Source organism: Oenanthe melanoleuca, chromosome 6 (assembly GCF_029582105.1).
Source record: "Oenanthe melanoleuca isolate GR-GAL-2019-014 chromosome 6, OMel1.0, whole genome shotgun sequence".
In the NCBI taxonomy this organism is placed as follows: domain Eukaryota; kingdom Metazoa; phylum Chordata; class Aves; order Passeriformes; family Muscicapidae; genus Oenanthe; species Oenanthe melanoleuca.
In genome coordinates this window covers 18427315-18453691 of record NC_079340.1, presented here as the reverse complement: position 1 = coordinate 18453691, position 26377 = coordinate 18427315, and the positions used below count along the sequence as shown (strand labels likewise).

General features: G+C 41.7%; 1 protein-coding gene across 6 annotated transcripts; it reads right to left on the bottom strand.

Annotated features, from left to right (window-relative positions):
- Nucleotides 1-306: 306 nt before the first annotated feature.
- On the bottom strand, nucleotides 307-24208 carry STAMBPL1 (STAM binding protein like 1). 6 transcript variants are annotated; one of them, XM_056494290.1, is made up of 12 exons: nucleotides 24006-24208; nucleotides 21979-22082; nucleotides 10841-11035; nucleotides 9725-9942; nucleotides 8250-8325; nucleotides 6733-6828; nucleotides 5765-6119; nucleotides 5063-5187; nucleotides 4036-4173; nucleotides 3269-3381; nucleotides 1567-1666; nucleotides 307-614 (listed from the first exon to the last, which is right to left on the bottom strand). In XM_056494290.1, the coding sequence occupies exons 3-12, from the start codon at nucleotides 10922-10924 to the stop codon at nucleotides 558-560; spliced, it is 1362 nt and encodes a 453-aa protein (XP_056350265.1). In that variant the 5' UTR covers nucleotides 10925-11035; nucleotides 21979-22082; nucleotides 24006-24208; the 3' UTR covers nucleotides 307-557. The 6 variants fall into 6 exon arrangements, with proteins under 6 accessions (XP_056350265.1, XP_056350267.1, XP_056350264.1 ...); XM_056494292.1 differs by having other exon boundaries at nucleotides 10841-11002; XM_056494289.1 differs by lacking the exon at nucleotides 21979-22082.
- Between the last annotated feature and the right edge of the window lie 2169 nt (nucleotides 24209-26377).

Sequence of the window (26377 nt, the reverse complement as noted above, 5' to 3'; positions counted from 1 at the left end):
CCCTGCTACCCCAAAATAATGAGGACCAGCTCTCAGGTAAAGGATTTGGATATTTCTAAGTATTTTCTGCTTAATAGCTGAAACTTGAGCTATAGAAGTTGGACTGGAGAAAAGGATGAAAAAAAAAAATCTTATGAACTGATGAATTTGCCTCTAGTACATATAACTTAAATTTACTGAAGCTGTAAGAGATGTACATAGCTGGAAATCACAAAAAGCCAACCCATGTTAAAAATATCTAATTCTCAGAAGGCAATTAATGTGAGCAAGTGACAAAACAAACATTACCTATTTTAACACAGTTACTGCAGTTTGAAGTTCATTTTATTGATGTGTTTTATGGGTGAGATTTGTTTACAGATTCAGGGTTAATGCCACTGAAGTCCATCTTGACAGAGCAACAAAATAACTCCAAAACAGGCTAGAGCAATAAATATCAAACCATTCAATCTAAAATATATAAATATAAAAGTAATTTCTGAAAATGTAGGAAAAGACAGGAATCCATTTTTCTGTTTTGGCCTTTTGTAGAGTAACATTGATGTGGTTCATCCGTATCACCTCAGATCCAGCACAATTATCTTTATGTCTTTCCCAACCACATGGGTACATGGCTGCAGAAGAAGTCAACCTGTTACTCTCAGAAATCCCAGTAAAGTACTCAGTAACTTCATCATTAACTAGTTCTGTGAAAGACCACTGAACAGAGCCTACCTGGAACAAAAATCTTAACTTTTTTTTTAGAGCTGGACTATCTTCTCATTATTCCTACATTCAATGATGAAGGAACAGAACAAAACAAAGAACTCTGACCTCTCCTTTTGAGGATTAATGCTGACATTCAGAGAGCCTGAAAACACAGTAATTTCCAATGTCTCTCAACATAACTTCTCTGTATTGGATAATTTTATTTTAAGCTATATGAGATGCTTCTGTGTTTGAAGTGAACCTCATTGAAAAAACCCAAACCCTATGTTATTCAAAGGTAAAGGCTCTTATCAGAAATGTCATTGTTAGCAGGAAAACAGTTCTGACTGACTGTACTGTTCAGCCATACATGCATCATTTTGCTATTAAAACATCAAAAGATACAGCAGTTACAGAGAAATGCTTAGAGGAGCCAGGACAAACTTTTGGCAATGAAGGAAATAGGGCTTAACCTACTTATAGCTGCATTTTTAAGTAGCTGGGATGTTTTGTTGGGACACTGAAATTGGAGAGATGGACTGATTCATTGCTTAAAAACTGAAGAGCTCAAGAGCAACTCCCATTTGAAAATGTGGGTTTTGCTTCTTCTGAAAGCAGGTAAAAGTGGTGATGGTGACTGATAGTAACTACCTCTGGTTAACCACCATTTGAATGGCAGTTTGTAACACTCACTCATGGCTTAAGTAATGACTGCTTAAGTAGTCTCCTGATGTCTACCCTGGGCAGTGAATTAAGGGTAATGAATTTGTCAAACAGGGGAAAATTATTAAGAAATCTAATATTAAGTTTCTGTTTGCAGCAGAAACATGGTCAGGAGTATGAATTGTAAGTAAGAACTGTGTTGAATTATATACTTACATTAAATAACCTAGGGTCCTTTGTATGTGGATGGAATCCCTTCTTTTTACAAGCAGAAACTTCTAGCATGCCAGCATTAGTAAGCCTGAAGATGCCAGTGCTGAAAAGCAGAACATGAAACTCCTGTTACACACTGCTCCCACAGTACACATCCAAAGTTTCACAAACAAATTGCTTAGTTTAAAGGAAGGACAACAGAAAGGTCCTTGGTGACCTTCAATACAGAGCAGCCCCAGCTCAGCTGGATTTTTAAAGGTATTTTAAATCAAGGAGGGTTGTATTCCTGTAAAGGAAGAGATGATGAGGTGAAGGGGAGAAAAAGGATCATGGCACTGGTGCTGTTCCTGTCAGGCAGGTTAGGCCACGGAGGATAAGGCTGGTTGACACAGGAACAGATGGAAAGCAGAAATGTACGTGGTCTGGATTGCATTTCACCCAGGGCAACTGAAAAGAGAAGAGCCTTGAAACCAGCTGTGTAAATGTCTACTGGGAGCACATCCTCCCAGCTCCTGTAGGCAATCATGTAACACAAAACATTAGCAAATGCACTCCTGCAGCTCCTCAGGTATTGAAAAAAATGTTACAAAGCCATCCTTCTGTAAAGATTGATACCAATAACTACAGGGCAGCAGCAGACAACATAAGTGTTACAGGTTAGAGTTGGTTACAGGGTATCAGCATCAACTGTGAGAGAGGTTTGCAAGAGCAGAAATTTGAAAGGAATTTCAAGGAATTTAAAAGAAATTTGAGGAGAAATTTCAAGGAATTTGAAAGAAATTTGAGGAGAAATTTCAAGGAATTTGAAAGAAATTTGAGGCAGGCTCAGGGCTGGAAAGCCCAGTGCTGGTGCCTTGCCTCTCAGCCTGTGTTCACAGCTCTTCACCTGAGGAGCCTGTTTAGGAAGTCAGGCAACCAGGGCAGCACTCACATCTGCAGAGGCAGAAGAAAAGGCTGAAGAAATGAACATTCTAAACAATGGAGCTAGCCCTGGCACCCTGAAATGAAAAGCCAGGCACACCAAAGGACAATCACAAGCTCCTTGAGGCTGGAAGGAACTGCTGAAGACTGTCTGGTCCAATCCCCCTGCTCTGGCAGAACCACCTTGAGCAGGTTGCCAGGACCATGTCCAGTCAGGTTTTGCATATCTCCAAGGAAGCAGACTTCATGACATCTCTGGGAAACCTGCTCCATTACAGACCTTCACATTTATATTTGCACTATTCTAGTTTTTTCCAGATACATAGTTTGAAATTTATGAAATACAAAAACAGATCCTTATTATCAAAAAAGTGATGTTTATCCTTCTGCTTTCCAAATTGCAATTTTCATATCATTCTAGAGAAGTAAGCCTAACCTCCCTCCACATCCTTAAGCAGATAGAATGAAGACAGATCTGTGGTAGGGCATTGGCAATGAGTACTCCAGAAGAATAACTCCTGTAATTATCACTTAGTTGAGCTGAATTTATAACAATAAAATAAAATTTAAAAGCTGGGTCTGTGAAGGGAGGAGGAGAGAGAAGCCAGAAACAATACTGTACAGAGAAGCTGACTGAAATGCAGGTCTAGGCAACTTGAGAAAACAAACAACACAATGTTCATGCCCTTCATCTGAGTTGACATGTACCCTTTGCATGTGATCAAATTTTATAGCAAGAAGCAGGAAAAAGTACCAAAATATTACTTAAAAAATCAGAACTTACTCATTATGCTTTGGTGAACAAACAATTGCAATGGCCTCAGGCAACATTAGCTGATAAGAACAATGAGTATGAAGATCAACACTGGATAAGAATGCAGTTTGTGTTGGATGTGTCTACAAAAAGAAAGGGAAAACTCAACATCATGACATATCTCTTACAGATCAAGGTCAACATACATTCAAGAAGGAAAAATAATTTGTTACAAGTGTTACAAGTTACATCAGTAGTTCCCCAGGCTGGTTTCTAAAGTTCTCCTTAGACCAGATTCTATGTTGTTCTGTATTTTTCAGCCTGGAGAAAAGAAGGCTTTCCAGAATGACATTAATGGAGGCATGTTCACAATCAGATATACTATCAGTTTTCTGATCATGGGGGAGAAAAGGTGGAACAAAGAAGCACAAGACAAATGGAAATTGCTTAATTGTCCAACATCCCTAAGAGAAAAATTAATATAAAGTGTAAACAACACAGTAGTCTCCTCCCTGACTGTTGAATATGGCATCAGAAAGTAATACAAGAACGCTAAATCAACAATAAAAAAAGTTGCACCAGCAAAAGCTGGCCCATTATGTCAACAGGATGCCTTAATTGCATTAAGAAACTCTCTGTGGGGGACATGAGTGTTTATTTCCATCACTACAATTTGAATTAAGTAAGCACATTTGTATTACTCCAGTTGTTTATCTTCTTTTTTTTTTTTTTTTTTTTTTTTCCACATAGTATGTAGAGCCAATATAGGAAAACCAGGATCTTTGAGTAATACATACATGGATCCAACCCAAAGTGAGGAGATCATACTGATCCTGAATACCAAATAATTCTTCCACATTCTCCATGTCACAGTAGTCTGGTCCTGCAGTTTGCTTTGGCACTATTACATGTGTAATAGTAAATTCATTATGAGTCTGCAAAACAAACATTGACTTAGGGTGGAGCAGATTAACTAAGGAATAAATACCAAATCAAAAGCTGAAAGATGTCAGCCTGTCAGCTAAAACAAAACAGTACAGCTCCACTGATTCCAGCTTCACTGACTCCAGTGCAGCTCTACCAACATATCATACCTAAAATTATTTCTTAACATTTTATCATGAAAACATACAGAGTAGCATTAGTCACAACACAAGACTGTTGTATTGGAATGTTCTCAGAGATCAGTGAAAAGGCTGTCCTTTAAAGTAATTAAAAACATAAAAGAGCTTTGAGAAAACTATCATGATTTTCTGTGAAACTTGGAACAAGACTAATACTGCTATTTTTTCTCTTCATGTAATTTAAATACACTTGGGATCATCTTTTAAATTCTTTCTGTCAGTATCAGCCATGATATCTTTCCCTTCCTCAAAGGACATTAAGTGTTATCTAGGTCAAAGGAAAAAAAGCCAGCCTGAAAATCAGATGTTCTACAGCATGATGGGAGCATTTCTGTTTTGTTGTGCCATCATTAATTTGATGACTCCAGTGGATTCTGGCAGTCTTTATATTTCATTGTCCTGTAACTAAACCTCACTTACCTTAGATGAATGCCAGAGAAAGTACTCGAAAAAGCCTGTATTGTGCAGCATGCTGAAAAACTTGCTAGGCTTTATAACAATAGCAGTGTACTAAGAGCAGATGTTTCCCCAGTAAAGCAAGCCCTCAGTGCTGAAGTGCCCACTCAGATTATAATATGAAGTTCATCACATGGAAGGCTAACAATTTATATCTGCTTTTGCTCTGAAATCAATACATCACAGGATAATACAGCACTATCAAGTATGTCTTCCCCATACAAATGTGAGGGTTAAACTGTACCAGTTTTCCACAGAGAATTCCACATGTCTCTATTCCTCTTACTGTATTTGCCTCTGCCAGCAGCAGAAATTTGTGACAGAGATCCCTGGGCAAAATGACACCTCTGAGTGCTTCGGCCAATTGAGCTAACCGAGAATAAAAAAAAAAAAAAAAGAAAGAAAGAAAAAAAGAGAGAAAGAGAGATAAAAAGGCATTTGCAGCCAACACAGTGAAGACTCCTAAAATAAGGAAATATACAGTATCTTATACTATATTAATAGAAATGGAAGAATTATACATACCACATAGACTTCTAATGAGAATAAATTAACAGCATAAGCACTTAATCTAAATTGAAGCCACCAGCCCACAAGATATGCTCACTAGCCTGTCCCTGTGACAGTGAGCTGGGACCATCTCCCAGGCCAGGGCTTTCCAGGGAGAACCACTGCAGGTTCTGTTTCTGCTCCCTTGAAGTCCATGGCAAGATTCAGCTTCATTTCCAACAGCATTAAATCTCTATCTCTATATCCATTCATTGGTACTCAAGTGGAAAATGTGAAACTGTGCAACTGTCCCTCTTAAAATGAGGAAACTATAAGGAACTGCTGCGTTTGCACAAACCTTTTCATGGTTATTCCAGTATGGACATCCTCACAGCAAATAAAGACATGTGCAGGTAGATGAAATAAAATAGGGGAAAAAAGCAATGTCTGCACTTACTCTGAACAGCACTTAGAGTAGCTGCTGGCTTTAAGATCTGTTCTACTGGTGGTGGATGTCCAGCACAGCCAGAGGTGCCACTCCTCTCTTTTTTCTCCAGCAGCGCTGCAGATAAGGAGCTGTTCTCTGGTACAGAAATACAAGACAGCATACTTCCATCTATCTGTTCAGACATAGCCACACTCTCTTTGATTCTCTGATCTCGAGCTAGTTCTTGCTTCTTAAGCTGATCCTCAAAGAACTGAAACTGTTCCGATTCCAGCTGCTGCTGCCGCATATGCGCGATTCGTTTCTTCTCTGCCTCTATTAGCTTCTGGTGCTCTAATTTCTTCAGAAATTCGGTTTTACATTTGTTCTGAAATATACACAACATAGTGACATTCTCAGAACACCAAAAATGCTACACAAAAATGGAAGGAGAGGAGCAATCTAACAGTTCGATAAAACCATAAAATCCTGTCATTAAAAAGGAACTCTTTTGGAACCTGGTTACTGAACTGGAAAATACAACTGTATCCCCAAAGGTAGGATGGAATACATAGCATTGATGGAGGGAAAAAAAAAAAAAAAATGTTTCCAAGACAAGTTTTTAAGCTATAGATCCTGTTTTCAGTGACTTCAATCTCAATTCAAATTGGAGCACATTTGGAGCCAAGGAATCTTTTCCACTTATTGACAGAAGTATCAATTTCATTTTCTTTATAAGGTAGAATCAGAACATGCCAAAAACCTATTTGGATCTCTGTAGTCAGTTACTAAGTAAATATGGCAGCACATGTATTTCCTAGCACACATTTGCATTACTTATTTTTAAATGGCCAGCTGATTCTAAAGAAGTGAAAAGTCATTCCTAAGCAGCTCAGGAAAATATTAGGTTCTTGAAAAACTGGCATTTTACTGCTTAATTTTTAAGTTCTATATGACAAAAAAATATTCAAATCAACATTTAATAATCACATAAAACTTACTTTGTGTTGCATGTATTCTTGATATTCTAAGTTATATTTTTTTAAAAGATCTCTTTTGAGTTCATCTGTCCGTGGAAATGCAACCTCCTTCAATTTCTTTGAGGTGGGATAGGAGAAAAAAAAAGGTAAGTTTACTTTTCACTTTTTAAAAGAACCACCTGGAAAACAAACTCAGCTGTAACACAGATTTTTTAAAAATACAAAATAGAAAAACAACCTACTCTTTTCACAGGAAAAGAAAGAAAAAGAGGAAATACACACTAAAACATCATTTTATGAAACTTCTATAGTACATTGGTTTCAATAAAGATATATTGATTTAAATTAGTGAAAGGTGTGACATGGCTACTTCTTATCTCAAGGAAAGATTAGTCCTTTTACTAGGAGTCTATTACCTCTGTCTTGTTTAATAGGTGTGTGATGACTAATGTTTTTGTTGTAGGTGTAATTCATAAAAAAAATCTTAAGGCCAACTTAGAGTTTCAGGTAGGATCATTGCATTTTTGTCTGAAACTTCCCAGCTAGAAATAAGTCCGAACATGCTAATTTCCAAGTGGGGAAAAAAAAAGTTTTTTTTAAGAGATAGTTATACCTGTAGTTTTCTGTCACAGACCTGACAAAACAACATTTCTTATAAAACAAACCCAATACCCAATCTTTTCTACTCATGAACAAAATAATTCAGAGGCTGTAGGCAAGGGAGGGAATGAAACCATGTGCTTAAACCTACTCAGTACCATAACAGAAAGCAATGCTAGATGCCCTTTCTCAGTAGGGATGTGGACCTATTATTGTGGACCACAGTCAGAACTTTGGCATGAAGTGTTTTGGTTTTGAGTAAAACATTCAGTTTAACAGTAGATAAAGTAAGTAAATATGGGGGCATGGAGCAAGAGACACTCATGGACCTATTAGCAATTCTCACTGGGCAATTCCAGCTGTTTCAAATTCAGTATAAGGCTATACTTAAAATTTATTTAGCATTTACTTTCTAGCGGGGAGAAAAAAAGTAAAACTATTTTGTATAGAAGAGGAGGGAAAAAAATCTGATAAAAACTAAGTAAATACATATTTGGTTATAAATAAAGAAAAAAAATACATTTTACTTATTTAGCAGAGTAAGCAAATACCACACAGGCATCAGTAATGCCACACATTTCTCCTTCTGTTTGCAATAGTCACTTTGGATCATTGTCCATTCACATAATTGGGACCAGAATCAAACTAAGTACTGTTAACATGAGCATTTTTAACATGTAAACTTTCAAAAATAGATGTACACCTGAGCTCCCAACAATCTACCAACTTATTCAGACACAATTCTCATTCACATCTTAGATAATAATTTAATTTCCAAAATAAAACATGTATGAGTAGTAGAGAAAAGTATCAGAAATAGGAGTTGTGATGGCTGCTATGGGCACTCTGGGGAAAAAGAAGCTAGGGCCTATATGTGCTGGGAAAACAAAGAGGTTCTGAGCAAAATATTTCATAAGACCAGGAAACCATTACCCTACCTTAATAATATCTTGTTTTTCTGGTACTGCACATTGGTGATAGTCTCGGTGACTGGGCAGCTTTTCTACAAACAACCTAGAAAATTAAACATGCATGTGTCTGCCTTAGTGGTCAGAGGAATATCCATAAGAGCTTTCATGTTGGCAGAAAAATCAGTTTCACATAACTGTTAAACACTGAATTCCAGATGACTTGGACCAGGGTTCTACACACATGTTTAAATTAATACATTATGGTAGGGACCTGTATGGGACACACAGGATAAGGACATGAGATTATTTTCCACATCTGATATATTTTGATTTCCATTAGAGCTGGGTTAGGTTAAAGAAAGGCTAACTAGCAGCCAGCACCTAAAAACATCCCTCAAAAACACCCTCCACCCTAGTCAGTGTTAATAAATCCTATTTCTACTCTCTTTATCTCTTCTTAGCCAAAATACTGACTCTTCAATGGAAGACAAGAATGTAGCACTGACTATCATTAAAGCAGGTATGTTTACTAGACCATGCTGCACAGCTAACTGCAGAATTATTAACCTACCCAACAGATAAAGTATGGCAGCATTCAGCTGCAAAGAGTTTGCAATGCACAGCTGCTTTCATTCTTTCAGTAATTTGCACAATATTCACCTCCAGACCCTTGTTTTATAGAGATACATACATTTAAAAAACAGGTGGACTAAGAAAGGTTTGGTTTAGTTTTCAGAGTATGAGGAAAATAAGGAGGGAGGAAAGATGTCTCCTTTATAAAAATTTTAAAATATGCACATTAAAAAAAAATCAAAACCTTTCAGAAGTAATAAAACAAACCAATCAATCCTACAGCAAAACTAGCTAGGTTAAAAGTTTAAATCTGCCAGTGATATATTTTTCAGCTGTCTATTATGAGAGTTGTAACGAAAGCTGGCCAGATTTGTTCTTTTGTGGTGAGGAGAATAATCATAGAATGAACATAAATTATAGATTTCGCATTTATTCCTTTAAGAAACAATAAATCATACTTAATCATTTTGGGGAAAAAACTGTAAAAAGGAAGCAAGAAAACATTTTTCTCAGGCTTTTTAAGTGTTGTGCAGTACTACCGGATCAGAGATCAGCAGATTAAGATCAGCAGATGCTCATAGGACATAACTGCCAAAGGCTCAGAAATCTTATTTTAAAGTCAAAATTATATTTAAGTAATGTGCTGATGTATAAAGAATAATCTGGGGGCAAAAAACCCAAAACCCAAAAACCTTTTAGGTTAGGTTAATTCATGCCTGGCAGTTCACACATGGATAGGACAGCCATATGAAAAGGTGAGAGGAAGTTTTAACAAAGCCCACGCTCAGTGTAAAAGATCTCCAGAGAACAAAGCTGCTCTGCAAGAACACAATAAACAAGTTTCTCCTTATGTGCAGGGGTTCCCAGTGCAGCTCTCCACTCCAGCTGACTCAGGATGGCACGCTGCAAGGGCTGCAGCAGTTCCTCACGTTATGAACTTGTTGTAGAAGACGAAGGCGTTCTCCAGGTTGCCCTCCTGCAGGTACACGGACGCCATGCGCTCCATCTCCACTCCAGACCTGAAGTAGCGCCGCGGAGTGATCTCCTCGTTGATGCTGACGTTGCTGCCCAGCTTGCTCAAGGCACGCACTCTCTCCTCTGGGCTCACAGAGATGTCTGTGTGGTCAGGAATAGCCACCAGCTTTCTCTGAAAAGGAGCACTCTGATTAGCAAAGAGAATATTCCATTTCGCTTGCAGCAAGTGGTGGCAGCCAAGAAGCTCAAGGGAAATCTTCAGCTAGTTTTTTTTCTGAGAATGGGCATTGGCTTCCCCACCTCTAGCCACAGTTGAAACATTCCAACATATTTCTCAATTGCAAGTAAATTGTGATCAAAAAGAAAAGTGATCTTATTCCCTCTGAAAACAACAAAAGAAAGGATAAAAATAAGAAAATACCTGTAGGAAAAAAATAAGTAAATTGCTGTAGGAATTACCAAAGGCAATATAAATTATGTCCTCTTTAAAAGCCCCTACACATGAATTCTACAAGGCTCTTTCTTAAGTTACTGAAATAATTTGATGGATGTCTTGAATACTCAGACTCATATTACATGATGTATAGCATTTGACTGCTGGAAATAGTTCAGGAAACAAAGAGCAATAAGCTCCTCTGGTGAGTCAACAGTTCATTTCAAATCTACATTTCAGTTTTAAATGAGGCAGTTAAAGACTAAGAAACTAGAACTAATTACTGAAGAAGAACCATAGATGTTCATTATGGTCATTACCTTCCTGTCAAATAATAAATAAATAAGTGGTTTCTGCAAGTTGTTTCTTCTTACTTTGATGAAATTTTTTACTCTTTCTATTCAAAATGCCCATTTCAACTTCTTAAAAACCTGGTTGCTGAGACCCTATAAATCACACATACAGAAATATAATAAATTCCAGCAAAACCATGAGGCAGAACATGGGAGAAATGTTGCAGAATACAGGAAGAGACTCATGGAGCTGAGAGCCACCACTGCTAAACAGCTCTCTTGAAATTTTTCCTGGTGGGAAGTGGAGTTGCTCAGCCACTGAAGCATTTCTTTGTAGTACATACCAGTGAGCTGACAGTGAATGGTTGCTCCATGTTGTTGTCAGCCTGCAAAGCAAGGAGATTGCTCTTTTCCTCCAAAGTCTCCATCTGGCTGAAAAGGGCAGTATCAATCCTGAGCTCAAGATTTGCCACCAGATGTCTCAGGGCTTAATAGCCCAAGGGAAACTGGAATATAGATATGTTGATTGTGGTCATGTGCTGGAAAAAATAAGTGGTTCAGATTAGAAATATATTCAAATGTCACATAACTTTGCATGCCAGAACTTACTCATTACTTAGCTGGTACAGTACTTCCACATTTCATAATAATTTAAAACTTAGCAGGTGTCTAGAATTTAAATTGGGAATGCATAAGGGCTTACAGTGCACTTGTGGACTAGTTGGCCTGCAGTAAGGTAATTTCTGCAGATTTGAACACAATAAATTATTTTTACATTTTTTATAACAACTTAATCCTCCCTTCCCCAACTTTCAAGTATTAGGTGAAAAACATAGATGTTTGAGGACTAATCACAGCACCTGTGCTTCCTTGAGCATATGTTTTGATAAACATATTTATAAAAAGTATGAATCTGGTATCTTTATTTCCTGCTAGGCCTATAATGAGAAATAAAACTTTACATACACATTTGTATCAGTAATATAAAGCAGAAAAAGTACTTCAAGCACCATGTGTCCCACCTGCACATCTTGCTAATTTCAACACTCTAAATACAATGAACTCTGATGAGTCAACTGATAAAAATTCCTCCTTGCACAGCTTTGAACAAGTTAAGAAAAAATGTAGATATTGTGGTCATAAGAAAAAAAAAAACCAAAAGGAAACTAAACTAAAAAAAAACCCAGAAAACCCAGCTCTGAAAGAGGAATGAAATACTTAAATTACATAGGAAATGTGAAAATTAAGTTTCTAATGTATTTTTTCACTTTTCTGTGCTCAATCTAAACAGATTAGATCCTGCATGTTGAAGGCTCTTTATGCAATATAAACATGCTTATGCTTTTGTAAAAGCATAGAGTGGGTTCAGCAAAGATATTTTATCAGCACACCTCTCTCCAGAGGCCAGAGGACTCTGGGATAAAGAAAATAACCCTAATGTGTTTTTAGATGGCTGTATCTCTCAAGTATTGATTTTTGTGTCTGTGTCTTCCTCCTTTTTCTTCCAAAAAGCAACACTATCTATTAGATCAGTCCTTAATTGTAAATATTAGTGCAATTCAATTTCAAGAATTTTTGCCAATTAAGGTATTCAAACTGCTTGCACAATTTGTAACCAAAAATAACAAGCAAGGCTTATGCATCTGAGAAAACAACCTTAGTTGTGGTTGCAATGCTAATAGAAACAGTTCTCTAAACAATTTACTTTATGTACATGGAGCTCTGGTGTAAATGATCAGCTTGGCAGGAGAGCCTGTTCATTGCCTATTCACAAACTGTAGAGAGGCCACATGGGACAATGATAATGAAATGTTTTTGCTTTAGCCTACTCCAAGAAACATTCTGCTTCAGGGCTTGTCCCACCTGAAACCCTTTCTCACTGTAGATGTGGAAGGCTGTGAAAGGAGAGAGCTAAGAGCCAGAGTCTGCCAGACTTTGGCCCTGCAGCCCAGATTCTAAGCAGGAATAAAACCTTCAATGAGACACTCTGCATTCATGTGCTTTGTGGAACTCAGGAACAAAAACCAAAACCCAAACCAACCAACCAACCAAAGAACCTAAAAAGCATACATTTTACAGATATTTATGCATTTGCTTATCCATCACTTGTGAATTTTTTATTTTATTTCCCCTAGAAGCATCTGGGACAGCTAAAATACTTGAATGGAAGAATGGATTTGGTCTAAAGTATGCATCCAAGTATAACAAGCTGCAAAATGTTCTAGTCACTTATATATATTAAAAAAAATTGTTCAAAAGTAAAGGTGCAGAAATGTATTTCTCTCCAATCTCTTATTTAATTTAGTAGCTTCTGGCAAGAAAGCTTTTCTGTAGCAGCTTCTCATTCTGCTTTTCAGGGCTTTCTCTCTTAACAGTCCTTCTGCAAAGCCTAGAGAGGAAGTGGACATTTAGGACAAAGCTCATGAGATGCTTCTCACTGAAGACATAGAATATGGATCAAATGCTTCTTTCAGTTGCTACCACTCCTTGGAGACCTTTCCATCTGGCTGATAGATGGTGCAAAAAAGTTAGTGCAGCAAGTGGCAAAAGCCACTAATTAGGGCTTTGGTTTGGTTTCTTTGGCCAGTACTCCCAAAGAGATTGTTATTAAAGAAGCCTGTGGTATTCCCCAGTCAAAATCTTTTTGGAAATTCCACAGGAAGGCATCATGGAACCCTTTACATCCAAATAATCCTCAACTTGACTGGCTCTAAGACTATTAAAGTTATAAACATAATTCAGTGAATTTTAATCTAAAGAAGCATTAGTTATAATATTTTTTTAAAGTGTAATATCAGGTATTTTAAAGAGGAGACATCTGGTAATAGCAGAAACTCACACTTCCTCAAAATTGTGTCAGAATCTGGAAAGAATGAAGAAGGTCTGCAAAAACCTTAAGACATGTCACAGTGAAAGAGCTTAGCAGAAGAATGCCTGCAAATAAAAGGAGAAACTGGCTTTTTAAATTTAGTTTCAGGAACACACTAAAAATGAGACACTGTAAATGAAGAAGAAATACTAAGATGAATTTGTATCCCTTTTACAAAAATGTCACATAAGACTCAAATATATTCACTATATATACTATATATTCATATATATTCAAATATATTCATATACAGGTGGCAGTGTAACTTAAGAAAAAAAAATTCTATAAAGAATGTGGACTGACTTATGACTGCACTCCCATATATTATCCTTAACACGTGGACACGCTGGCAGAACTATGAATAATTAAAATGTGGAGAGTTAAGCTTTACTAAAAACACCACCAGAGGCAGTTCCAGCTGCCTGGAATGCTTCTGTGCATAATGTTCTTTGTGGCACAGCTTCACAGTCACCTTCAGCTGGTCCAAGGGCACGGCACTGCCAAGGGGCTCCTCTCACCATCACCATCCTTCCTTTGCTCTCACTTTGTTGCCTGCACTGACCTCAAGGCAAGTTGTAGCTGATCCAAATTAAAATTAAATGTGCTTTTACTTCCTTCTCTAAATCAAAATGCAAAGGAGCAGGCAGTACCACGAAGCCAGCAAAGCAGACAGATTTGTCACTTTCTGAGGCAGTGCTGTCCTAGATTGATAGGAGATGGCTTTGAAAGGACACCTAAGAGCTTGTATAGTGCCCACAAAAATTGACCAAATGGCAATGACTCTTGTCAAGTGACTTGTTTTCTGGAAATAAACTTATATTTCACTTTACAAGAGTAAATATAAATTCAAATACCAAATCTTCCTGTATAGCTGAAACTAATTATACTCAAATATACAAAATATTTATGCTAATACAGGGAATTACATTCCAACCTCACCCACAGGGGATAAATACTGATGCTAACTTGGAGCTGTCTTAGTCTACTTGACTTCAAAGTGCTCAAAATTCTAAGAGTAAAGATGCATTTTTTTACTTTACAATTTCAGGTATTCCAGTTAACTTAGATGGACTTAGGTAATGTTTATTTGAGGAGAAATGCTAGGACATTCAGCATTCAAATTAAGGTTTTTTCTAATTATGATTTTTCTGATAGTCATTACCAGAACATTATAATCTAACATCTATTCAATGGTTAAGAAACTTTTCTTTATTTCATTGGGAATAGCACTTCTCACCAAATCCCATTTCCTCCTCAACAAGCATTTGTTTTCCTATATGACCCATATTATTTTGTATGTATTAATCCTTGAAAAAGCCAGACTTATTAAATCAAAGCCCTTCAGCCACAGGATATAGAGCAAACTGAGAAAATCAGCATTTTAAATGGAATTGAAAGTTATTCTTTCTGTTCAGGCTAACAAGCATGGTACCAGGGAAATGAAGAGAGAGCAATTTGAAGTGAAAGTACATGCCAAGAGTAGTACATGAAGATAGAATAAGCATATCAAATACCTCAGGAGTAGGCTCATGAGAGAGAGGTGGTGTGAGAAGATCTGGGGAACACATGCACAAACAAGCCCTTCTGAGAGCTGCAATATCTCAATTCCCCACGAATTCTCCAACGCCCTCAGTTTGCAGCATGCTGGTGTTTCAGAGACTTGCCAGGGACAAACGAGGCTGTGCTGAGAGCCCGACAGGCACAGCCCTGCTGACTTTCCCTGCTGCAGAAGTGTGGTGTGATAGTGAGAGGTGACACACATGGCTGCACAGCGAGGCTGTGGTGGCTCCAGTGCTGCTGCAGCTCCTCAGCTGGTGTTTGCAATGCCTGCAGTGCAGCCAGGGCACAGCCTGGGCACAGGCAGCGTGTCTCAGTGCCCTGCTGGGGCAGACTGTGAAATGTCCTTCCCTGGTATCACCTGCCTCTGCTTTATAAACCTGTCCCAGCCAAGCCAGGGATGCCAAGCTGGACCATGCTGTGCCCAAGGATGCACACAGGGACTGTGGTACCCCCGTGGATGCTGTTCTGCTTCAGCTCTCTGGAGAGGACACAAAGAGAAGCTCCCAAAAACTGACTGCAGAGTGCAAGCATTGAATTTCAGCCCCTTGTCATCCTTCTCTTTAGGTCTTCAGAAGATGCTTTAAAATGTTGCACGAGCTTTTTGGGTTTTTAAACAAGTAACAGAGTAACTTCAATAAATATGACTTAAATATATAGTTTTCACTTTGTAACATTAGTTACTTTGAAACATTAGTTTCCTCTTTGTAACATGTTTTTAAATTTCAAGGGAATTAATCATAACACTGACTTCACTGCTGTCAGCAACATCTGTCAATATTTTGACTATTGGTCTTATGTAAAAAATCTTCATTAAGGAGATCACTGGCAAAATTTTCCAAAGCACTTTCTTCATTCAAAGGTTAGGTTAAAAATAATCTATGCAATGATTTATCCTCTGAATATTTTTAACTGTGGATTATTCCAGAAATACTCATCCTTTAGTTTGATATTTTTGTGGAATGTAAAGCCTTGATGAGGTTCCCACCAAAATCATTCACTTCACTCCATTGGGATCAGGATTCTTAAAGCATATCTAGAAATATTACTAATATAGAAGCTAAAATGTGGTATAGTTCTACCTTTCGAAACTACTCTTGCAAGAACTCTTCTGCAGCCATTCCATGGCAAGATGTGGTTTGTATGAATTTCCTGAAGTATTCCCTGCCAGCCTCCTTTAGGCCTGAGAAGGACCAATTTGTGTTTGATTTTTAATACTGACACATTGTTACACCAATGAGAAAGTTTGGCACCTTAGTGAAACACATGTGTGAAGATGAAAATCCCAGGAATCTCTTTTCATTCTGGCCTCTCAGAAGGTAACGAGCCGGGCTGGGGCCAGGCTGGGCCAGGGAGCTGAGGGGAGGGAAGGCCCCTGGGCCCCTGAGATCCTGGCTGCTTCCCCCTCCACCCGGCATGGCAGGAATGCTCTCTAACACCCCAGGAGCAGCTCTGGGCAGGGCCCACCACGTCACTGTGCCTGTGTGGCCTGGGAAGAGACAGATGGCCCTGTCCTGGCAGGGCTGGGCCCCTGCTATCCCGGACCAGCCCCCGACATGACCTGAAAAACTCCACCCCAACTGTCCAGCCACCGCCCAGGCAAGACATTAACAATTTCACTGACCAGAATGAGACTTGCAGACACTTTGTTCTCTCTCCTGAGTGAAAGAAAAGGGCTGAGATGAAAATACACACAGAAACAGTATGAAAACACCTGGAAAAAACATGAAACATGGAAGGGATTAATGGAGATGCCTCACTCTTGGACTGAAATTTCTCTTTTTTAAGTTGTGAAGAGACTCTTGTTTCCCTATAACTCATAGAAATGCATATGGGGTGGATGAAATGTTCTAACTGTAGATATGAGCAGAGGCATTTTTGCTAAAGTAAGCAGATGTAATGGCTGTGATCCTATGAGACATTTCAATAGAGAGGAGATGAAGATCCCTGCTGCCCCCCAGGGAAGAGAAGAAGAAAGACCTCTGTTTTCAAAGATGAAGAGAGTTTTGTTTGAATTGTTACAGTCCTTAAAGTGTGCCCCATAAGTTCACATGGTCCTTATAAAGTTTGTGGGAAGACTGTTAGGTGAGGAAGGGATTTTAACAGAGTGATCAGATTTCCATTTTCCCAGGCAGCTGATCACTGTGACATCGAGGCCATGAGAAAACTGTTTCTTGTATAAAAATCTCCATAGACTGAAGAGAAGTCTCTTCTCCCAAGGAAATTGGTGCAAGACTATTTTTAGAGATGGTAAACTGACTGAATTTTTTCTGTACGTTGTCAGTGTGAAATGAAAGAAGAGAAGTTGTGGGGGCAGGAGAAGTGTGCTGAAAATTTAATTCTAATTCTTATTACTTTTTCTTATAGTTTCTGGTAATTAAGTTTTTCTTTGTATCCTTTAAAGTTTGAACCTGTTTTACCTTTCTCCTAATCCTATCTCACAGCAGGAAATAAGAAAAGAATTCCAGTGGGTCCACTGGAGATTTAGCCAGCACTAGACTCACGGCAATAATTGGTGAAATTTCATCATTTCAAACTGGCGAACCGAAACCACTACACACGAAAAAGCTTACTTTAATATTGTCATGAGAAGTTAACACAATCATACCTCATGTTGCTATACTAGGAAGTGTGATGAATACAGAATTCTAGAATAAAGATGCATCTCAAACCATAAGGAGGTCAGTCATTAAAATAGCCAAATTAGCAAGTGCAAATAACACCTTTCAATTACCCATAATGGAACTTATTGTCTCAGCAAACTTTAAATAGCTCATACCAGTAATTGCCAGATGAAGGTAAAGGACCATTTCCTGCCAGTAAATTACCCATGAAGCAGATACTTAAAATTCTGTACTTGAAAGTGGATATGCAAGTGAATTTGGTGAAAAGCAGGTTAGAAATACAGGCACCTGCCTCATCCAGCTCTTTTTGAAATACCAGGCTATAAACTGGCACAGCACATAATCATTTATATACACACACTTAGGTTTGATATGTGCTAAATACCAGCTTAAATAGCAAACTGCTTTCTGTTGGTTCTCTCCAAAAAGAAACAGCATGTTCATCTGTCAACATGCTTTTTGCAACAAGCATTCATCATCACAGCAAGTGATTCAGCTGGCATAGTAAGTAGTCTCTTCTGGAAAAAAAAAACAACAAAGCACTGAATGTCATGGCAAGATCATTCTCTTGTGCAGAGGAAATACCCAATCAACAAAACTCAACAGAATGGCCTTCCAGTGAAACGAATCACTGTGAGAGCCAGTTCCTGAAAATCCTGTGCCTTTCAATGGAGAAGTTACTCTTTACTAAGCTCAGCTCTAGAAAAGTCCATCTCAGTAACAGTTCATAGTTTGACACTGTTCCTTAGCTCCACAGTTCCATTTAAACGCCAGTTCCAAGATCTCCTCCCAAGCTCCACAACCCCCCAGCAGCAGCTTCTGAGCTATACAACCATCTTCTCCTGGAAGTGGGGCAGGAACATTTCCTCATTCTCAGTGGTGAAGGACCAGTGCCTCCCACATCCCAGCACACTGCCTAGAGGCCTCTCTGCAAACCATGTCAGTGGCAGATACACAGCAGCACCTTCACCTGCTTGGGTGCTGAGAGGGAGAAACTATGGGCAGGAAGATCCTCCATGCACAGGTCTGCCAAACCCAAGCCTTGCTTATACCCTTAGGGCACTCAGTGCTGTACTTTGCATCATAAAGCTGAGCTTTATTAATCACAAAAAAAAAAAAAAAAGAATGGGTGACACAAGGGTCTGTTTTCCCACATCAAAACAACGTTTGAATTAATTATCTGAAGACTGTTATAGTTGTTCTGCAAATATTTGGACTACTGCAATTAGTCAGCATAGTTACTTGAATATCATTGACTACCTGTTTTCTAAGGACAGCATTCCTCTTGGCACAGATACAAACATTACTGCAACATGAAGCTAAGTTAATAAAATTAGATTGCTACTGGGTCTGCTAAGACTCTGATAAACCACTATAATATGCAGATAAAGTCCAATATGGCACATGCAAGAACATGACTTTTGCTCCCTACAGAGTATGTGAATGCAGAACCTACAGGCTTCTCTCTCCTATTGCTTCCAAGCACAGAGGAGAGCTCTGACTGCCAAGTATTCATTTTTATGCAGGCTGCTTTGAAACCAACATCTAGTATGGTTGTGCTACTATAACATAACCCTGCTCACTACCAGATTCATTACTATGCTCTGTCTACAAAGATTTTAGTGACTTTTAACAGAATGTCCTGAAAAATGGACTGGAAATATTGAACATTTAATATTCATTCGTGTGCATCCATGAACTGACAGTTCTTTCTCTTGTGGATTCTTGTTTTAAAACAAAACACAGTCCCTCCTCCCCCCTCCTTTCTTTAATGACACCATTCAGTTTCAGAAAAAAAAAAAAAAAAATTAACATAATGGATAAATATCAACCATGGTAGAATGTCTTGGATTACAAGCAAAAGCTTTCTTAAGCAGTCAGTGAAATATACTTATGCAACACAGAACAGCATCTTCCCAGTGACCCACTAAAAGGATGTTCTAGACATGGTGCAGAAAAACAGTGACACTTCCTTCCTTTGGGAAATCCACAACAATCCCCCAAGAAAACTGCAGCAGAGCACAGTAATGCAGAAGAGAACAGAAGTACAAGAAAGCTGTTTTTATACAATTTGTTCTTTGATGATTCAATTGAAATACTGAAAAAAAAGGAGATACTTGCAATCCATTACATCAGTGATAAAACTAACTTCCACCATGAAGACAAGAAGCTGTGTTGCTAGGGGAAACAAATGAGAGGTTAAAATCAGCACAGAGGCCTGCAACTTCATAGACTTCTGAGAAACAAACCAAGCCTGATTCCTTGCAAAGCATTAGGTTTCACAGATTTTTTCTGTCTGCATCCCTATTTCTCTCAGGGCAAGGTCTCACTAGGCTACAGGGGTTAAGGATCTTCTGGTTCTTCCTATAAAATGTAATGGCTTTTTTCTGCAAAATATATCCTACCTAATTTTAGAATGCTTTCAGACTCCATAGCATAAGGACATTTGTTAATTGAGTAACTGGTTGCAACAATCAATTCCTGTTTCTATCTGATGACAAATTCTGTCTTACTTTCTATAACTCAAAATATGGAGGACAAAATAAAGGAGAGCCAATTTTTTTTGACATTTCTGACATAGAAATTCACAGTTTATTTGAAGACTATTAAAGTTTTTAAAAAGAATAAAGCTTGCTTTTTGGCCTCGAATCTAGAAAAAATAATTTGAGGCCTTAGTTCACAGGATTCTGTTCTGTACACAAATGGTTAAATAAGGAAAGGTCAGGTAAGAAATGGATAGTGAGATTACCTACAGGATGAAGTGTGATCAATCAGTACAAATAACTACCATTTAATCTGGCATGTTTCTGTAGTACAATGCTTATATTAAAATAACACAGTTAATTTCATAAGGCAATCTTTGACCTCCTCCCCTATCCTAGATGATTCAGGATGTAACATGCTATGAGCAAAAAAACCCAGGAAAAACAAGAGGAATGTCTGATTCTATAAGAAGCAGTCCATGAGGTTAAGACTGCTTATTCTACTTGGATGGTTGTTACAGATGGTTACAATATTGAATTTCTCTTACTTAAGTTTCTAAGATTGACAGTGGTAAGCACATGTTTTATAGCAACACTGCTGTAACACATTCAGCTCACAGGGCTGTTTGACAGTCAGCTGAATTATCCAGAATATCAAAGCTGAGCACAATCATTTCTGGTTAACATTCTGTACCCTTGCAGGCCAACAGACTATTCATCCCAGTGAAGTTATGCATAGTCTACCTTTGAGCCTTTCCAATTATTTGCTTTTCCCCCAGGATGAGCCCATTGATCTTTGCAGCCTGTACGAGCTCCTTTTTATATCAACCTAGAGCAAGAGATGTCTCTGAAGGCTTTTTGACAGTGGTTCAGAGATGCTAAAAGAGGAAGATACCTCCTACACTGATTATGTGGAGAGCCCACAGCTTCCATAACGCAATTCCATGTGTTGTGTGCTGAGCTGTGACTCATCCAGAGCTGCCAGTAGGAAGTGGTAGGCAACGGGTTGTGTCTGAGGAGCTGCCTGACTCACAGCATTACAGAGAGGCATCAGCAGCCAGGCAAGAGGGAAAAGGCTGGATTTTTATGACAGGAATTTCTTTGCAACAGTACTAAGCCACCGCACATAGATTGATCAGGAACTGCACAAGAAAGATAATTTTCTTTCATGGACTGATACTTCTGTCTGTAATGGAAAGCACGACTGGAAAATATGTTTCCCAGCATGACAATCTAAATATTCTAACTTTATTAAAGTTCTATAGACAAAGACTTCCTTTACATGGCAGCAAACTAATTTTCAGGACACAAATTGGAAGTGTAACCTTTGGTGCAGAAATAAAATTGCAAGTCTGACAAAACTAGAAAAAGCCATTATTCATACGTGTCCAGCAGAGACCAAATACTTAGTTTTAAACAGTATTTGTTCACTGCCTTCATGCACACGTCACCTTGCCATTCCCTCAGCAGCTGAAGGTTTTACAACATCCTTCACCTTGAGCTATACTCTTCCTGATCTTGGTGATTAACCTCCAGGAAATGCCTTAAGGCCTAACCTTGAGCATGTTTCATGCACGTAAAGAAAACCACATTCACCGTGTCTCCAGAGCAGTATCAAGTAATACAAATGACTGCAGGATTGATCAAGACAATTTTTAAGCATAATGCTACAAAATACCCCCCTGCACTTACAGCCATTTAAAATACTGTACACACACATGCACAAATACTCCCAACTATGAAATTGGTACCTACAGATTATATAGAGTTTGGGATGAATGCTTCTTGCATTCCTACAGTATCCTGTGATCTATGAAACTCCAGACTTGTTTAGTTATCCAAACACTTAGCACTTAGACATGCAATATACCAGCTGTAATGCATTTAGTACATGAGAAAACTCATCTGTTTCAGAGTATATTGCCTGGGCAGCACCCACAACAACAAACCTGGGCTCTGTTCTCCTGGGAGTATTCAACAAAGTTCTGGGTCTATATCCTATTTTCTCGGACTTGGATGTCAACAAATGTTTTGGATAGTAATCCACTTCAGCCTGCAAAGAGGAGAAAGCCCATTCTGTGAAGACAGAACTTTCTCAGAGCTGGTCTTTGCCTGGGGAATGAACGTCCTGGGAAGTACATTGTCTCCAAGATCTTATAATCTCACTACTTCCATTCTCAGTAGAAGGTGGGGGTTTTCCTGCCCATGACTTCTCAGAGCATTCAGAACCACGTGTATATTAAATACAAATAATTCCAGACCAAGAGGAATTCCCCCAGAAGAGACTTTTGGGCATCCTTCTGAAACAGGACAACGCGTGCAAGAGCGAGTTACATTCCTCAGTGCACTCCAGAAGGACACCTGAGATCCTACAGAGGTCAAAAGGAGGCAGGTACAAAACCAAGCACAAGAACATGAAAAGCTCATCAGAGAGTCACAGATGCTCAGCGAACACAATTTCTACTGCTTTACATTCTTTCACTTTCTGTTCCGATGATCGTCTTTCACGTATACATGGAAGTCATTTAGGAGCAGAATATTGTTATCAGTGTGATTTGCCTCTGGCACAGGGTGACACTCCGGACTCCCCAGCACACTGCCGCCGCCTCTCAGCGCAGCCAGCAGGTCGGGCGGGCCGGGCTCGCTGCCCGCCCCGCACAGCCCCGCACACAGCCCCGCACAGCCCCGCATCGCACACAGCTCCGCACAGCCCCGCACAGCCCCGCACAGCCCCGCACAGAGCCCCGCACAGCCCCGCATCGTACACAGCTCCGCACAGCTCCGCACCGCTCCCGCACACAGCCCCGCACAGCCCCGCACACAGCCCCGCGTCGCACACAGCCCCGCGTCGCACACAGCTCTGCACAGCCCCGCACTCCGCACAGCCCCGCATCGCACACAGCTCCGCATCGCACAGCCCCGCACACAGCCCCGCATCGCACACAGCCCCGCACAGCCCTGCACCCCGCACAGCTCCGCATCGCACACAGCCCCGCATCGCACACAGCTCCGCACAGCCCCGCACACAGCTCCGCACAGCCCCGCACAGCCCCGCACAGCCCCGCATCGCACACAGCTCCGCACAGCCCCGCACACAGCCCCGCATCGCACACAGCCCCGCACAGCCCCGCACACAGCCCCGCATCGCACACAGCCCCGCACAGCCCCGCACACAGCCCCGCGTCGCACACAGCCCCGCGTCGCACACAGCTCTGCACAGCCCCGCACTCCGCACAGCCCCGCATCGCACACAGCTCCGCATCGCACAGCCCCGCACACAGCCCCGCATCGCACACAGCCCCGCACAGCTCCGCATCGCACACAGCCCCGCATCGCACACAGCTCCGCACAGCCCCGCACACAGCTCCGCACAGCCCCGCACAGCCCCGCACAGCCCCGCATCGCACACAGCTCCGCACAGCCCCGCACACAGCCCCGCATCGCACACAGCTCCGCACAGCCCCGCACCGCACCCCGCACAGCCCCGCACACAGCCCCGCACCCCGCACACAGCCCCGCACTGCTCCCGCACCGCTCCCGCACCCCGCACAGCCCCGTACACAGCCCCCCATAGCCCCGCACCGCTCCCGCACCCCGCACAGTCCCGCACCCTGCACAGTCCCGCACAGCCCCGCACCGCGCACAGCCCCGCACACAGCCCCCCATAGCCCCGCACCCCGCACAGCCCCGTACACAGTCCCGCACCGCTCCCGCACAGTCCCGCACAGCCCCGCACCGCTCCCGCCCCGCCCGGAGGAGGGCTGCTTCCTGCCCGGAGCAGGGCTGCTGCCGAGAGGCCTCGGCGGCTGCCGCACCTGACACCGGGGCGAGGACGGGACGCCGGCCGGGCCGAGGGGCGGATGGAGCCGGTGCGGCCCCGGAAGGGGTCCCAGCCCCTTGCGGCTCTGCGGGGGATGGAGGCGGGAGGCAGCGCCGCGCCCCGCGCTCCCCGCACGGCAAGGGCGATGCTGCTTACCGGGTCCGGCATCCGTGCGAGCGGCGGCTGCCGCGGACAAAGCGCGGGGCGGGGGCAGGCAGGAGGCAGCGGCGCCCGGGCCTCCTCCGGCTGCTCTTTCTCTTCCTCCTCCCGTCTCGCCCGGGCTCGCCCCGCCGGGACGCGGGCCCGGGCGGGCAGGTGCGGCGGGCAGCGAGCGCCCTGCGCCGCCGCAGCCGGGCCGAGCCGCCGTGCGGCCGAAGGGAGGAGCCTGCGCCGCGCCCGCTCCGCGCTGCCGGCCCGGGGCAGAGCCGGCCGGGCTGCAGCGCCGTCCCTGCCTGTGTGCCCTCCGCATGTCACACGGCCCCGGCCGTCATTAAGCCAGTCCTTATCTGCTTGGGTACCCGAGGTTATGCGCGCCTCACCTGGGCTCTACTGAACTTTGGGAAGGGCTAAGTGAGGGGAAACAATGTTAGCACCTTTGCGGAGGAGGCTGTGGGTAGAGGAAAAGAATGAAAGTTAAACTGAAGGTATAGGTCAGTGTAGGGCTGTGGTACCTGGGAAGATGCGTACTGGACAAGAGGACCTTCTCCTCTGAAGAAGAGGAGGTAGCCTGGGTTTCCAAGTAGGCAGGGCAGTGTTCTGGGCTGGCCTAGATCTCTGCTGGGAACGTTCAGCCAACGCAGCAGTTACTCACTCCGTGATAAGTTTGGATGACCTTTCTGTTGTCTTCCTGCTGAACTTGCTCAGCAGGTATTGATCATATTGATGCCTTTCCTGGACCCCAGACCTGGGCATGGAAATCTAGACATGGTCTAACATACTTGTATTTAGCTCATTCTGCAGCCCTAAACACAGTAATGTCATTTTCCTTCCCTCCTTTCACTGTGTGTGAGGCTGTTCTGACTTCTTGGCATCTCAACCTTGAAGTACCATTCTTGGTGCCGGTGGCTGTGAAGCCAGACAACAGGTCTTGGTCCTGGCTTTAGGAACACGAGGGACGGATTTGGGCAAGCAACAAAAATCCCGTATGCTCAAATACTTGGTAGATCGGATTTGGCTGAGAGAGCTATTAAACAGAGGTTCCATGTGGGTTTTCAGTGGAACTGTTGAGTAAATCCTCTCCTGAAGCAGACATGAGTGGGACACTTTCAGTGCTGTAAGGTTTTTGTCTGGGTAGCTAATGGTTTTCCAAGGGCAAATGTAAAGAATGGATATTCCTGTTGTCTGGACCCTGTGAATTCCAGGACTGCAATTCTGATGGATGGCTGTAAGAAGATAAAGTTTGGTTGCAGGAAACTTTGGTAAATGGAGAGCCTATCAGATGAGTATTTGGAAATTGTCTTCCATTAGAAATACTGGCAATCCCTTACTCAGTTATGTCAGAGGTGAAGTTAGGCTGAGCATTAGGCTGGTTTATGTGTTAGCATTCAAAGCATTGCACATGGAGTTCTTTCCCAAGAACTGTTGGTCACTGACCTGAATGTTTCCCTGTAACTCTTGCAGGGTGTGTCTGTGGCTGGTTCTTGTACAGCATGGGAAGATGCTCTAGAAAGGCTTGAACTTGATGTCCTGGGGCAGCCCTTAGTGGCTGCTTCCAGCATGAGTAAACTTAATTTCAGACCTGTGTCCGCACAACCAGATTTTGAGGAACTGCTAGATCCACCTTCCTTCACCTCCCTGAAAGGGCAGTCCCCAGTGTGTGCCCTCTGCTTTCTTCAGCTGGGCAGAGCCATGTGCTCTGGTTCATGGAGAATCAGTTCTAATTCATCTTAGCCCTGATTCTGCAGCAGGGAAAATACACCACTGGAGAGGGTGGAAGGAGTTTAGTGCTGTGATTCCCTTTTCTTCCTTCCCTTCCACTGTACATTCCGTGCAAAGTCACACTGCCAGGTTCCTCCCATGCACCTTGTCTGAAAGCTGCAGAGGTGTGAATGAGAGCAGAGGTGAAGGGCTTTGCTGGCAGATACTTCAGAGAGGCCCTCTCTTCCTCTTCACCTAAGCTGGAATTGTGGATCCCACTCCCCCTCCCTTCAGACAGTTTGTTGTGCCAGTGAGTCTGCCCTGCTGCACTATGGAGGTGGGCCAGGTCCGTTGTGAGTTCCCTGGGGCAGTCAGGACACTGGGATTTATAAATGATGTGGTGTGGGCAAGAGTAGCCACTCTGTGTCTTGGGCTGCAAACATCTCCAGAACCTGAGAACTTGGTCCCCAGTGGTACCAGTTGCTAGAGGAGGTGTGTAATTTTCATATCTTTACATGAAGGTGTCCTTAGCATGTGTTTTCTGTATTATGAGAGACAAACATGTTTTGTTTATATTGCTCCTTATCTCCCAGATTATTATCATTATTATCATATTATTATTATTATCATATCACAAGTCTTGACTGAGGAATCTGAGCTTATGCCCCCAC